This window comes from Lachnellula hyalina (assembly GCF_007821495.1).
Source record: "Lachnellula hyalina strain CBS 185.66 chromosome Unknown contig00097, whole genome shotgun sequence".
NCBI lineage: Eukaryota > Fungi > Ascomycota > Leotiomycetes > Helotiales > Lachnaceae > Lachnellula > Lachnellula hyalina.
The window spans coordinates 71,415-86,204 of NW_022157211.1; the positions used below are offsets into that span (position 1 = coordinate 71,415).

Genomic DNA, 14,790 nt, shown 5'->3' on the forward strand with positions numbered 1-14,790 from the left:
CTTCAGACAGGACAGAAATAGGGGAGTGAGGCCAATTGACCAGGCGGTGCGACCGAGCTGGTTCTCGCTAATTAGGAGCTCATAAAAGAATGACTGAAAGAGAGACTCGTCGTCGCACAATGATTGTTGTTTTCGAGGGTAGTGGGTTGTCAAAGTAGGTAACGGGAGACGGGCCAAACCTGTTGTTTGATGGTGTTGTTTACCTGTGAAGTTTGACGCGTTACAACGGCGCTAACCTGTTTCGGAAGCATTATGTGAGGGGTGACTTCCCTAAGCGAATGCTTTCTACCATACGGTAAATTGAGGCTCAATCTCTGTATAAATTCACTTCACTCCGAGCATTAGACCCCGACATATCAGGTACCAGCCCGTAAACACATCCATTTCCGATTCTCCAATACTCTACCAAAATGAGAAGGTGACTGATCGCACTTCTGCCGGTATATTCCTTCGTAGAACTCCTGTGGAACTCCTCGAACGAATTCGCCATGATGGATGTTTCCGACGTAGAGCATGCACAAACCCGTGTCCACAACTCCCGGAGCGTCATACAATCTCTATCCCTATGGTGGAGGGCTGTAAGGACCCAAAATATCTTTGTACATGTACTCCACGCGTTCAAGTGATCTGAAACTTCAACGGCTGTCAGAAGCATGTCCGGAACGAAGATGAAGTCACCTTTTCTGTGCGACTGATTGCTCGATCTGGACGTACCTGCAGGACTCTCTCCCTATGAGGCGTATCTGTCCCTGTCATTTGTTTTGATCGTTTGTTCTGGGCGTCTTGTTATTAAGCTGTATCCTGCGTTTTCCATACTTAAAAACTCAAGATAATATGTCATTGTTGGCAGGAGTCTGCCATAATTCTGCGAAGCGTATCGGACAAGGAAGTTCCTGCACCCCTTTCACCCCACGAAGATGTCTTCGAGTACCGGTATCAGGAGATTTACGAGCATTATCCACCTTCTAACCAATCGAACCACCGCGATACATTGCCTACTTCCTCCGTTTGTCGATGTGCATAGGCGACAACGTGGTTGGCCTAAATCGCATGAGTCGCCGCATGGACTTTATGGGTGCGTGCAGGTTCAGCCCGATTACGTTGTACATGTTGACCTTGTTCTAGACTGCGACTCGAGGTCGAGCATACAATGCAATCTATTCTCTAAGAGTTGGTTATTTTGCACTGGATGATTGCGTCCTAGTTCCGCTCTACTCTCGTTTCTAGCTTTCTCGATCACTTCGGGATATTTGAGCGGTGTTGAACTATGCCAGTGGTCAAAGTCCCGAATCCTAACTGCCGTTCTTTCATATGCCAGGCGCTACCAAGACCAGCTTACTTCGTCACCTCTGCAAGCCGCTGCTAATTGGCAAACGTTCCAGACATCCAGACGACAGAATGAAGACTCCCCAACCAAATATCCCGCCATGCGCGTGCATGCATGATTGTCTTGGGGGCTTACTCTAATTTTCAAGTGACAGCTGCAGCCCCCACATTAGTTGCGGGCACGAAGATCACCTAACTCCCTTTCTCGAAGGGCCGTAGAAGTTCTTTCAAGAGCAGGAGGAGCAGTGTGTGATGGGCACGGATAGGAGCATAGCTCCCACGACAGGGATACATATGAGATCTTTTCCAGGCCTCAGATCTTCTAAGACAGAACACATCAGACGTGATGAGATCAATATAACGCCCTCGTCTCACATTATTATTGAAAACCAAGTCGGCGTTGGAGGAATGCTGTCCACGTGCATCGAGTCAAGCAAGTTGAGCCTGAACTTTCGTCCTAATTGCTGAGAATTCTTTGTCCGATTTCATGAAATGCTAGTCGGCGATGTTAGCGCACCCGCAAGAACTGCAGCCAGCCGGCCCAAGACTCCTGGCCAGCAGGTGTGCCCAGCTATACTCCTACCCATTTCCAAACAAGCTATGTTCCCTATCGGGAAGTGACACCAGAGCTGTTGGTGTCAAACTCTCATCTTGAGTGTGCAAAGACAACCCTTTTGCTGTCATGCAGCCGGTTGCTATCTCTTTCGTTCGGCAATTCCGCTCCCATGAGGTTTAGTGAAACACGGTCTGGTGAAGCACCCTCCCTCGATAGCTGCTCTAGTATGTGTATGCGGGTTGCTTTGTAGGTATGTTGGCTCCATGGCGACGGGCACGGGAGCGTAGAATCTATACAGAAGCACTTTAAAGTCGTTTAAACCACAATTCCATCATATCCGAATTTATTCTATTATAGCCCATTCAAATTTTTATTCCGCTCAAGAAAAACAGTTAAGGGCAAATATTATCTCGGACCGATCGGAGAGCCAAAGACTCACAGTACGTTTGACCCGGCCATAGCAACAGGACGGTGTGAGCTCATCCTCGATTCTTACGAATAGGCGGTGGAGACGTGCAAACGGACGACATCTACCTGGCCGGTTCCTAGACAGCGCCAACAAAGAGACCTTCTGCACCGAGATCGCTGGACAGTAACCAAACATATTACTGGGACGGGATTTTGACTGCAGGAACCTGCACCACTAGTAGGAATCGAAGAAAGACTGCTGCTCAAGCTCATTATTTCCCCAATTGCTCATAAGAGTCCACTAACTATTTGTTGCTGGTTCTCTGTTTGCCATTTCCAAAACACTAGTTATCTGGATCTCCTGTTCCAGTGCCTTTTCCGCTTGAGTTGCTTTACGCTGATAAGAATTTTGTTCGTCACCGAAGAGCGCAGTTTCAACTTGCAGAATTAGAGACCCAGAACCACCAGCCACTCCAAAAGCTCACCGCTATGTTCTCCGTGGCATCTCTCCTCAATCCTGTCAAGTCAGAACCGCGAGGTATACGATTGCCATCAAGTCCCTCGGTGTCGCTCTGTACTTCGTCTTCGACTCATGGAAGCCCTCAGTTGTCGACTCAGCCTTTAGTTAAGAAGCAGAAGATGACTAAGGACGGTGCCATTTTTGCCAAGGGCAAGATTAAGGGTGAGGTAAGGTACCCGCCGTTTGAAAATCTCGACGAGGAAGCGATGAGCGAAGTCCAGAAGTTCCAAGTCTTCCCGCTCGGGGAGATCCAGGAGTACTGCCGTCACATTCCTTATAACAGCGAGAAGAAGAGCTTTCTTGACAAGACTGGACGGGAAAGTTTTGAAGGTAAGATGACCCTGTATTTCGATAAAGCTGATGATCCTTACTAATTCTGATTGCAGTATTCCAGTACACATTCAAAGTCCCCGGAGACGACAAGAATTATACAGTATTTTGGGACTACAACATTGGGCTCGTTCGAATTACACCCTTCTTCAAATGCTGCAAATATTCCAAGGTAAAAGAGCCTTCACATCGAAATTTGAAGACTGAACTGACATTGTTCAGACGACACCTGCAAAAATGCTCAACATGAACCCTGGCCTGAAGGAGATCACTCACAGCATTACTGGCGGAGCATTGGCAGCACAAGGTACGAAACACAAATGTTTACAAAAGATCGCTCTATAACACAAACTGTCAGGTTACTGGATGCCATATTCTTGCGCCCTCGCCGTTTGTACGACCTTTTGCGCACACATAGCGGGCGCGTTGATCCCCATTTTCGGCCCAACATTTCCCTCACTCTGCGTCCCACCAGAAGCCCCCGAACACGGCCGCTGGACTATCGACCCAGCCATCGTCGTCGAAGCCACTACCGAAGCCGAGAACTACCGCACACAATACAGCAGCTTCTCCACTCCAAAGTCTGCCCACGAGAGCTACTCCCCCCAGCAACGTATCTCTGAGATGCGCACCACGCCACCAAATGGACTAAGTCGCCGTCTTCATCTCAAGAGGACTTTTGGATGCGATAGTCCGTATGGCACGCCGACTGATACGGATTTGGAGACGAATGGTGGGGGTAGTGAAACGAGCAGTGGGGATGGGTATTTCTGCTCGCCTATTACACCGGTTAGTGCTGGCAGCCTTAACCTGAACCAGCAGCACAATTGGCAGCCGCACAACGTGATCTCGCACAGCGCCAATTCATCAATGAATGTCTCGCCTCACCATAAGCTCGCACCAGGCCTCAATCCGATTCTCAGTGCCATTCCCCGCTCTGCGGACGTCCCGATGGGTGGTATGTGGCCGACTATTAAGCGACGAGTTGATGAAGTCGATGCAGATGATGAATATGATGGTGCAGAGAGCGCGAGTGTCACAGATGACAAAGTAAGTGACAATGGGAAGGGCAGTGATAAGGAGATGGAGGACGTGATTATTGGAGGCGCGGATAAGAAGGCAGCTTGGCTCTTGATGAAACTTAGTGTCCAGGATGGAGAGTGCAGTGCCGAAGCTTCTCGAGAGACATATGAGCTGGACGGCCCAAGGATCAAGAGAAGGCGCGCTACCTCCATGTAATGCGTATCTCTAGCATATCATGGATTGAAGGGACGGAATACATTTCAGGCGCTTGATGAACGGAAAAGGAAAATGGAAAAGGCGTGAGACGGATCGATGTTCAGCCCGGGGATTAGATTACGCGCATAGGTTCACATGTTGGCATTTCTGGTTTGGAGTTCTATGGGAGGATGATTTTGTTTTGATGTTCTTGTCTATACTGGCGCGCATCCATGTATTCATAGGTCCTCGCAATGCATTCAACGATGGCTATTTCCAACAACTCTCATTTTGCTCAAAGTGAACCCCGGCTTGCTCACAGGACAGAAGCTTCTCTTCGATAAGGTTGTGCCACCCAAGGCGCTCTTGCTGCTGCTACCCATACTGATTGCCGCTTCGCATCATCACTGAATTGGTTGCCCTGCATTTGAAGCAAGCAAGCTTCCGGCGGGGTTTGGACTTTCGGTTCACACCCCCGTCTTGCCTTCCGTCTAATCTATCGTAGATCCTCACCTGCTGGATTTATCAGCGGCTTTCTTTTTCTTGAAGTCTAGAACCCAGTCTTCGGCCTTGGCTTTTGGAACCACGAAAATCTTCACGACCTCGTCGACCACTTCAACATTCCCCGACGTCAACACTTTCAGTAACGAGACTTTTCGTCCCACTTTGATCAGGCCACCACTGATAGTCTCCATATAACACTCGACGCTAGTGGGTTTGTACAGCCCCTCTTTATCCCAGGGCAAAGGCAAAATGTAACTTAGGTGGTGACCCAGTGGTTCGGTTTCGTTGAATGCCTTGATAAAATCCGACTCCAGGTGCAGGGGGTAGAGCAGTACAGTGGGAAAGCTCAAGGTCGAAGTCGGATCCACTGGATCGGGAACCAGCTGAATCTTCGCATCTTCCATCTCGGGAGGTTGAGCCGTCTTTTTGACTTTGATTCCCCTGGCCTTCAAAGCAGTCCTCAGCGTTATCCCCTCCAACCTCTTCCGTTGCTCCCTCTCTAATTCCCTTTTCGACCTTGCCGTGACCTCTTCATTTTTTTTTAATGATCTCCTGCGCCACAGCCTTCAATGGCTTATTCTCAGGATCCACAACCAAACCCCTCGCACAAGCATCATCCGCCTCCAAAACCTTTCCCAGCGCCAACAGCGCCTTTGCAGACCTATAATAAGCCTTCACATTCTTCCCATTAATCCTCAAAGCACTCCCACAATCCTGTGTACAGCTGCGATAATTCTTCAACTCCAAATGACAAGCAGCACGGTTCACCAAACATGCTTCCAAAATCCCAATCTCCCTCTTCACCTCCTCAGCATCTTCCTTCGACCGCTCGTCTGGGGAGGCTTTTTGCCTCTTCCGTATTTCTAGTAACAGGACCTCGATGCCTTGTCTGTAGAACTCCTTTGCATTGAACCAATCTCTGCCCTTAAAGCACTCGTTTCCGCGGTCTTTGAAACCTAGTGCTACCTCTTCGGGCGTGCCTTCATATGCCAACGCTCTCAGAGCCTCGAGATCATCATTTTCTTCCAGATCGGTCATGAATAGCGGGGACTTGTTCAGATCTGCCAAGATTTCATCGGTGGATCTGTTCCGAAACTTTGCGATTGATGGGGGCAGTTGAGGGCCCGCACTGCCATCTTCATTCGGGGCCGCTGGTCCTGAAGAGGTTGAGGCGTAGGCATTCATTGCTTGGGTGAGAAGGTCTTCTGGTCCCCGGAGTGACTCCGCATTTTGAGGAGGATCGGGGACCTTTACAGATTCCTTGAAATCGTCCGAGATCTCTTCGATCTTCATCTTGGCTTTGGGTACAATGGTGGTGTTTCGTTTATTGTCGAGAAAAAGTTTTGGGCGGAGCGGGGCGGATTGTTATCACGATAAGCAGAACGCGGGGTGGATGATACAGTAGTTTGCTGAAAGAAGGAAAGACTGAGATGCTGACTCAGCCGCGCTTGTTTTAATCGATGAGCATGGCTGTACTCCTCTCCTTCTTGAAATCTAGACCGCAATATTAACAACAATCCTGGATACATCCTTGGATACACAACCATCGATATTCAGAATATCGATATTGCTTAAAGCCCTTGCATTTGCCACATCTTGGTTCGGAGACGGAGATTTGTAGAAACAACTTGGGAGGTTGGGAATCCAACCAGACGCAGCAGAAGCGAGTAAGCTCGAGATCAGAAAGTACAATCTGACTTTGGAAAGATGGCGGACAAGACAGCAAAGTACCGGACGGAGATCCAGCAGGTGAGCCAATTGCATATTTTTTGTCTTATTCCAGGCTGTCACCACTGCAATCGTTTCATTGCTTAACTCTACTTCATAGATGATGTATGTCTCTGGAGAGACCGCTGAAGCTTCCGCCGAAACAACTGGAATGATCGAGGAAATTGTAAGACAACAAGTCATAGAGATGGTAAGTCATGCTTTTTCAGTCATTTTCCGACTAACCCCCGATGCGTTGCGGCCCTTCATTCCCCCTCCAGTATCACACATCGGGTTTCTGACCTCCTCAGCTACGACAATGTACGGAACAAGCTTCTCGCCGAGGTAGCAGGTCTATTTCTACGGACGACCTGATTTTTTTGATTCGCCATGACGTTGCTAAAGTCTCTCGTCTCCGTACTTTCCTCTCCTGGAAGGATGTTCGAAAGAATGTTAAGGACTCTGACGACAAAGGAGGCGAAGGGGATCTTGGAACTGGGGATGAACCTGTCGGCGCTGTTGCCGGAGGACCTGTCGTCGACACGACCAAGAAGAATAAGAAAGCCAAAGTTGGGCTGCCCTGGGAAGTTCCATCATTTTACAATGCCGAAGTCCCCGAACGAGAAGATGAGGAGGACGAGGACGAAGAAGAAATGAATTATGCTACTCTGCAACGCCTTAAGAAAGCCGATGAGCGCACAAAAGTGATGACCAAGGAGGAGTATGTCACCTGGTCTGAATACCGACAAGCATCTTTCACCTTCCGCAAGGGCAAGCGATTTAAGGAATGGGCTGGCTTTGGCGTGGTTACTGATTCGAAGCCAAACGATGACATTGTCGATATTCTCGGCTTTCTTACTTTCGAGATCGTCCAAACGCTTACCGAAGAAGCTCTCAAGATCAAGGAGCAGGAGGATTTAGGCAAGGAAAAATCAGGTGGAGAGCAGCAAGGCAAGAAGCGCAAGTTCACTGGTTTGTTTGATCCACCTTCCGAAGGTCGCACTCCTGTCGAGACTCGTCATATACAAGAAGCTTTCCGGAGACTGCAACAACGGCCGAACAAGCAACGTGCTTTGTGCAACTTTACTAGAGGCTTGAATCGTACTCCTTTGAAACTAGTATGTGTAATTACTCTAATCCTGTGATACATCTACTAACGTGGTTTAGTTCTGAGCTTTGTTTATCTTGGTGTTGGATCGGACGGAAAGGTTATTGGAGTTTGGAATACCAGGCAGCATTAGGTTCATCGTACTGTACAACTTCTCACAAGCAATATGATAGCTGAACGTGCAGAAAGGGCGAGAAGCTGATATCAAGTGGTATTGGCTGGCTGAGAGATATTTTAAATGCTTCATGCCCATCATCCTGGCTGGTAGGCTCATAGCCGATTAAACTTGAGCAAATCGAGTAGAAAGAACAACGCTGCCAGTGTGATGAGGCAAATGTCAACCCAAACTCCATGAGATGGCTATGGAAACGGATAATCGGAAGGACTTACCGAATCAGATTAGCACTTTTAACTTGTTTCGAATATTTATAAATTAATACAAGGAGTGAGCTGGGTACTTTGGAAGCGCCATTTCTGAATTTAGACGTCATTTGTACCCCAAGTGCATCGTAGCCCCAAGCTCGCCTCCACTACTATAAATTTATGGCCCGCTATCCGGGAAGCAGCACTAGCTAGCACTTCTTATAACCACAAATTCTTCCAAATTTCTTTTCACCAAAATCTATCCAAAAACACCCACAAATCTGACAGCACGAAGCAGTACGGATAGCGTATACAAACCCAGGTAATATGTGATATCTCCCCTCGGCACATTAAGAGAAGTAAACCTGACGTTGTTAGAAATCCGAAAGATATTCCTCTAGTTCTACGTTATCGGATTATTTGACTAATACTTCAGTAAGCATAAAGCCAACTGCTCAGATGGCGTTCAATCCAGCATTTACCCCGGAATGGTACGGATGGACATGGTGGGTATTCACCGAGGTTCTATCAGTGGGGATTATGGTTTTGGCAATCAGTTGCGCCTATGCCTATTCGACAACCTACAAGTCTCACCATCAATAGAGCATCGAGCGGGCGGCAAGATACAACATCCTCTGCTCTATTATGGCGGTTGGCCCGGAAGCAAGATATGAGAAATTGCTCGAGATTTGTGTCAAAGAACATAGCGCATTTAATAGAGGCGACATCTGGGAGGATACAGGTTCATCCGTCGCGACATCTGATGATGTATATGCCAAATTCCTAAGAATGGAGATTGAGAAGCGGAGGATAATGTCACGTATATAGCCTTAGGGACATCCCCATACAAAACATGATAATTCGGACAATAGAACAACCGTCACGCTTTGATATAAGAAGTTGGTTGTACTCCAGCGGAAGGAGCAGATAAAAGTTAAGCGAGTGAAAAGGGGAGGTCACGACCCACTCCACTCTCAGAATGGAAGCAAGGCCCAAAACAATTGGTGACAGCGCTCGCAGATTGAAAACCAGTTATTCAAACCAGTTGTTCAAACCAGTAGTCCTAATCAACCAAGATAACGACTCCTTTAACAAATGGCCTGGAATTAGCTCTTTCCCTCTCCGTCGTTGTCACAAAATTCCTCACCGGAATGACTGCCTCCGCAACTGAGGCATTTTCCGACAGCTCTTGTCTTGGGTACGAATAAACAGCAGCTTGAATGCATAGCTCAACATTTTTATCTTCGAAATTGCCCGTTCTGCAATGTATCCCGTCCCTAGTTTCTACATCCATTGCGTTCTTGTCATATTTCGTGCCCGGAGGGAAGGTTACCATCTCATAATCCTCGATATTAAGACTGGTCTCGGCTTTTGTTTTCAGGGCTTCTATAAAGAGTTGAATGAGGCAGTTTTCCCTTTCTGACGCTGTCTCCTGGTCACTTCCCCACGTGGCGAAATCGTCACAGCTTGTGTCTGAGATGTTTTGAGGCCGCGGGGCATTGCTGTAGAGGAGTGCAAGTGTTTGGGATAATTCGATCGCTAATTGCTTTGCTTTTTTGGGAATCGTCCGGTTTTGGAAGGTTTCGTCTCGGATTAACGGAACCAATGCAGCTAGATCTAGATTTCGTAAAGCAACGGGGCCATCTGAAGTTGGTTAGATATAGAGCGATATTCAGAGATTCGAGTGTAGTCTAACCTTGTTCAAGAAGCGCTATCCTATAATTTCTCAATATTATTGATCGCTCGTCATCAAATAGAGGAAAATCTGTCTCAAATACCCAGTCTTGCAAGGCAGCATTGGTCAAGCTTCTTATAAATGCTCTGGGACCGAGAAGTAAAATCTTCGCAAATGCGCTTTTTTCTTGTACTAAATCCACATTGTTTGCTCTCAGGATTCGGTGAACTAGTCGTTTTAGAGCTGCATGTTGTTCTAGGGGCGGAGTCAAAAGTTTCGTGTCGCTATCATGGTAGAGCGGTATATCTTCAGCTTGTGCATACAGAGCCTGGAAACAATCATTAGCGTGTCTAGTTGAAAATCGATCCCCGCTCGTCGATTTAAGGTTGGTAAAAGTTCCCCATGAACTCCGATTATTGAGTTGCAAATTGAGCTTTTTGGTTTCTTTGAGATGATCAGCTATCACCTTCTCCATTGGCCAGGACAAAAATGAGTCTCTTTTTCTCGCCGCTGCGTTCACGAAGGAAACTTCCTGCTCCTTCGCTTTTAAAGCTTCATTTTCCATCTTCAAAGCGTCTTCCTTCTCACGCAGTTGTTCTTCGAGAATTGCAATTTTGGAATGTGCGGACTGCAGCCTCCCGTCATTTCGCTGGCCTATTACCTGGGTTTGAAGATCATCTGGCAATATGGGTTGATTCAAGGTCTGTAGCCTATTGTGTGAACAATGCTCGCAGAAGTGCTTGAGCTTTCGAGTAGGTAACCTAACTTGACATCCATCGCACACTTTGTCTAGTACTACCTCGGCTTCCAATTTCCTTTTGTCGGAACTCGGTTTCAGTTGTGTTTCCTTGCTTGCCTCTTCTGGAGCCTGAGTTTCGGCCGAATTTGTACCCGAAGTAGTTGTATGTATTGGATAGTTGATGTCTTGTATTTCGGAGCTGTGCCGCATCTCTATTTCGGGAGTATTTGAAAGAGTAGAAAGAGAGCCATCCGTGTGAGTATCATCGGTTTCGTCAATAATCAGGAGAGATGAGGAGACTGTCTTCGAACTTGACATGTTCTTTCCCCTTCTTTTTGAACTACGAAGATCAGATTCAGAATTTGCTGGCTACAAATGATCAGCTTTCGATTAGCAAAGAGGTTGAGTTGGATGCGTACATTCTTTCTTGGCAATATCTTTTGTCTTTTGGGAGGAGGTGTGGATTGTGAGGAAAGCGCCCTCGTATTGTTCGAATTTCGCTTTACTGGCACTGGCGATGGAGAGGGTATTGTAAGCTTAGATGCATCCTTTCGAGGTTCTTCGCTAGAGATGGATCGAGGCCAGCTTCCAGAATCCGGAATCGATGAGATTCTGTCCAATTTGGATGCACTTCGCAAGTGATGCTGGGATGCCGTAGCAATTTTATTTGCCATAAACTCATCCTCGAGGAGTTGCGTAGTGGCCGCAATATCTCGCTTGTCATTCTCACTTAGGCCTACAAGACAGGCTGAGCCATGATCGTAGATACTCTTATCCTTTCTCCATTGCCTGGGCGAAATACCTGCTGGGGCATCGGGACCACAAAGATGCCACAGTCGCCATAGCTTTCCGTCAATTTGTCTGGAGTTGAAGACATTGCCGAGGTGTTTGACAGCGGTTTTCTGGAAATTGACCTCATCGTGCTGCAGAGTATGATCCAGCCAAGCTAGTAATGAAGTCTCGTCCTTGGAAGACCACTTTCCGTGAGGATGTTTTGGCTTCGATTTGATTTTCTTCGCCATATCTTCATTAATTCAAATTCTTTGAGACAATGAAGAGAAGAACAAATACCTAGCGACTTTGTCTGTCCACTTTGTTCCATAATCGCCACGTAGGGTTATTCAGCTGGCTAGGATTATCGGTGCCTTGAGAGATGTGGAGTCCAACATTTCTGCAGTGCTTTACCTACCCTAGTCTTTTGTCATTTATTGCAGTACGATTGGTCTACTGTTCCCCAGTACCGGGTTCAAAATCCGGTCCAAACATGTTGGTGCTTCATCATAGCCCGCTTGTCTCCGTACAGGGTATATGTTGGTGATAGAGGTGCATGAGCCCCTTGCCATTGGACCGCGCATACAATCCTCCAAAAATCTGCCTGGGTAGAGAGCGTTTGGCAACAGGATTCAAGTCAGATGTATTTATTAAGACAAAGCGAACTAGTCGTAGCGATTTAGTATTTAGTCTACGATTAATGCCCATATTGACTTCCACCCACCTATGTCAACAATCCGCCGACTAAATCCAGTATGGAAGAATTAAAATCGAATTTGAAAGAATTCCAGCAAGAAAGGATCAGAGAACTTGAAGATGAAAGGTTCGCGCGTCTCACCGGAGGTCAAGGTCAAGCCGATTACCGCGAGGTCTCAGAAGCATCCACATCAACTTTACGACCGATGTCAATCTCTCGTGAATCCACTCCGACTGTCACCGGCGACATGCGAACGAATCTTGAAATGATAGCGCGGTCCACCTTGGGGGATCCAATGGAGCTAGATAGTCCCCAGTCACCTTCTATAGCGGAGACATCAGAGGATGAAGAGCCACTTATTGTCGCTACAGACTTCGGCACGACGTTCTCAACAGTTGCTTTCGCAAGGCGTAGAAAGGATAAGAGAGAGAGAGTGAAAGTAATCAGCGACTATTCAGGCGACGACATGTCATTTGTTGGCCTTTCAAGTCTGCAGGTACCTACGGAAAGTTGGTACCCCGATAAATCCCAGATTTCAAACATCCTCATCAATAGCGCATCTCACGAACAAGACGATGATCCATACAGCAATTTGTACGATGATACCACTGCAGAAGAGAATCCAAACATCGACGACGGCTTTGACGAGGACAACGCAATGGAAGTGCAGCACGACCAAACATTGGATGAAACAACTTCGGATTTTGTTTGGGGGTATAAGATCCACGAGTTGATAAAACCAGATGTGGATTTATCCAATTTCAATCGCATTACAAAATCAAAACTCTTGCTCGATAACAGCCCAAGGACCCAGTCAGTTCGCGATGAGCTTCGACCAATCCTAGAGAAACTCAAAAATAAGACCAAGAAACCAGGTCGGACCAATTTTTACAAAACAGACGAAGATGTTATAGCGGACTACCTGACTCAGTTGTTGCTGCATACGAAGAAACAACTCATCACTAAATTTGATGTCCCTAATGGCATCGCTGTTGAGCATGTCTTGACCGTACCAGTCATATGGGATGCAAAAGCTTGTCGCACGATGCAAAGTGCCATGGAGACTGCCATCAAAATTCAGGTCTGGGAACGACCAACGGCTTGTTCTTGGTCTCAGAGCCAGAAGCCGCTGCTGCCTTCATCATTGGAAAAAACAATGAAGTATTTGTGAGTACACCAAGTAAACAAAATTACGAGACATGGAGTGACAATGTTTCTCTTAGCCAGAAGAGAAGTTCTTGATCCTTGATGCTGGAGGAGGAACTGTTGATGCTACAACCTATCAACTCACCCAAGAATATCCATTACGATTATCAGAGGAGCTCGTGAATCCCGACGGTATGAAACAGCGTGTATTGGAACAAAGATATTACTGATACTCCTAAGGTCGATTAAATGGGTCAAGCTTTCTTAATGAAGGCTTCCGAACACATTTGATTGAACGACTGACAGATGAAAGGGGAGATATCGAGCAGAACGGCTCTACCTTAGAGGGTCTAGTAGACGTAGCAGTGTTGCACTTTGAACGGTCAATGAAACGATCCATCGATGTCACAAACAACCAGGAACATGGTAAAGAGATTCACATTCCTGGGCTTAGGGAGAATACGCAAAAGCATTTCAGGAAAAATTACGTTCAAATCACCCTGTAAGTGCGGGACACTCAGAATTGCTCGCTATCAGCTGATAATCCAGGTCTCACTTTCGAAACATATTTATGCCTCATCTGGAGGCGATTGCAGAACTTATGAAAGACCAACTCACACTTGCAAAAGAGGCTGGTCATGAGGTCAAGGTTTGGACAATCTACTCCTAGTGTAACCAGATATACATGCTTAGTACCATTAATCACTAGAAAATCGTTCTTATCGGGGGGTTTTCAGGGTCAACCTCTCTTCAACATCACCTGGCTAGAAGATTGAGGGTAATATCCCGAGCTTTCGGGTATCAAATTCGACTCACAAGAAAGATGGAAGTCAGCGAACCGTAAGTGGATGAACTCACAATGGAAGCATATAGACCTGCTAAATTATTTCAAGAGAAAGCGCCGTGGCTGTTGGGGCAGTTCTTCGGGCATTGGACAAAGAGAACGGGCCACAGAGGATCACAAAGTCATCGTACGGTTTCCTAAGGACTGAACCATATGAACCGCTCATGTGGGAGGCACACGCAGAAACAAAGCCTACAATAGACCAAAATGATGGCGAGAAGTATGTGAAGACAATATACTGGCTTATTTGCAAGGTAAGAAAACGGGACATCAAAACAGCAAGCCCGTACTAACGAGACCAGGATGAACCGGTTCCATTCCATACAGAGCATTCGATTATAGTTATTCACACTATTCCGACAAATCGGAAACAACTACTCTGCGAGGAGCTCTTGTACGTCTCTGATACTAGCACAGAATCGCACTATCGCAGGGATCATGCCAAAAACAAAGGTACCGAGTATCACTACCCACCACAGTGACCAAATACTTATTAATGGGTTATAGGATGTGAGATAGCAGGGAGAATCGTGGCAGATATGTCATTCCTGCGGGACAAAAACATCATAAAACCCATTGAACGGGGTCGCACCTGGAAGCGTCATTACAGAATTGAATATCAGCTTGTTATGATTGTTGACGGAAGGAATCTTAGATATGAAGCTAGATGGCCAGTAGGAGGCACGGTTCGAGGCAGAGGGCAAACCAGCATTGCAGCGGCTTTCAAGCCTGGGACGAAATAACTTGAATGGCCTAAAATCAGACTGGAATTTTGTTTGCTCTTGACGGAAACTTGTAGTACTTTGACCCGATCTGATGATAGAATGTTGGGTTTGTGCGGAAATTGATATATTGCGAAAACGAATCCTGCGGCAAGT

The 14,790-nt window shown here is 46.8% G+C and overlaps 4 protein-coding genes across 4 annotated transcripts; 3 read left to right on the plus strand and 1 right to left on the minus strand.

Moving 5' to 3' along the window:
* Window positions 1-2,779: 2,779 nt before the first annotated feature.
* LHYA1_G006595 (uncharacterized protein) lies at window positions 2,780-4,379 on the plus strand (the record flags this gene model as incomplete). Its single annotated transcript, XM_031151531.1, has 4 exons — window positions 2,780-3,140; window positions 3,197-3,312; window positions 3,363-3,447; window positions 3,499-4,379. 4 exons carry the CDS (start codon window positions 2,780-2,782, stop codon window positions 4,377-4,379), a joined length of 1,443 nt encoding a protein of 480 aa, XP_031004138.1.
* A 488-nt stretch (window positions 4,380-4,867) lies between these two features.
* cns1 (Hsp70/Hsp90 co-chaperone) lies at window positions 4,868-5,266 on the minus strand (the record flags this gene model as incomplete). The annotated part of the gene is made up of 1 exon (XM_031151532.1): window positions 4,868-5,266. One exon carries the CDS (start codon window positions 5,264-5,266, stop codon window positions 4,868-4,870), a length of 399 nt encoding a protein of 132 aa, XP_031004139.1.
* Window positions 5,267-6,569: 1,303 nt separating this feature from the next.
* On the plus strand, window positions 6,570-7,714 carry spt3 (SAGA complex subunit; the record flags this gene model as incomplete). Its single annotated transcript, XM_031151533.1, has 3 exons — window positions 6,570-6,611; window positions 6,691-6,780; window positions 6,881-7,714. The coding sequence occupies 3 exons, from the start codon at window positions 6,570-6,572 to the stop codon at window positions 7,712-7,714; spliced, it is 966 nt and encodes a 321-aa protein (XP_031004140.1).
* A 6,177-nt stretch (window positions 7,715-13,891) lies between these two features.
* On the plus strand, window positions 13,892-14,655 carry LHYA1_G006598 (uncharacterized protein; the record flags this gene model as incomplete). The annotated part of the gene is made up of 4 exons (XM_031151534.1): window positions 13,892-13,908; window positions 13,962-14,166; window positions 14,215-14,365; window positions 14,420-14,655. The coding sequence occupies 4 exons, from the start codon at window positions 13,892-13,894 to the stop codon at window positions 14,653-14,655; spliced, it is 609 nt and encodes a 202-aa protein (XP_031004135.1).
* Between the last annotated feature and the right edge of the window lie 135 nt (window positions 14,656-14,790).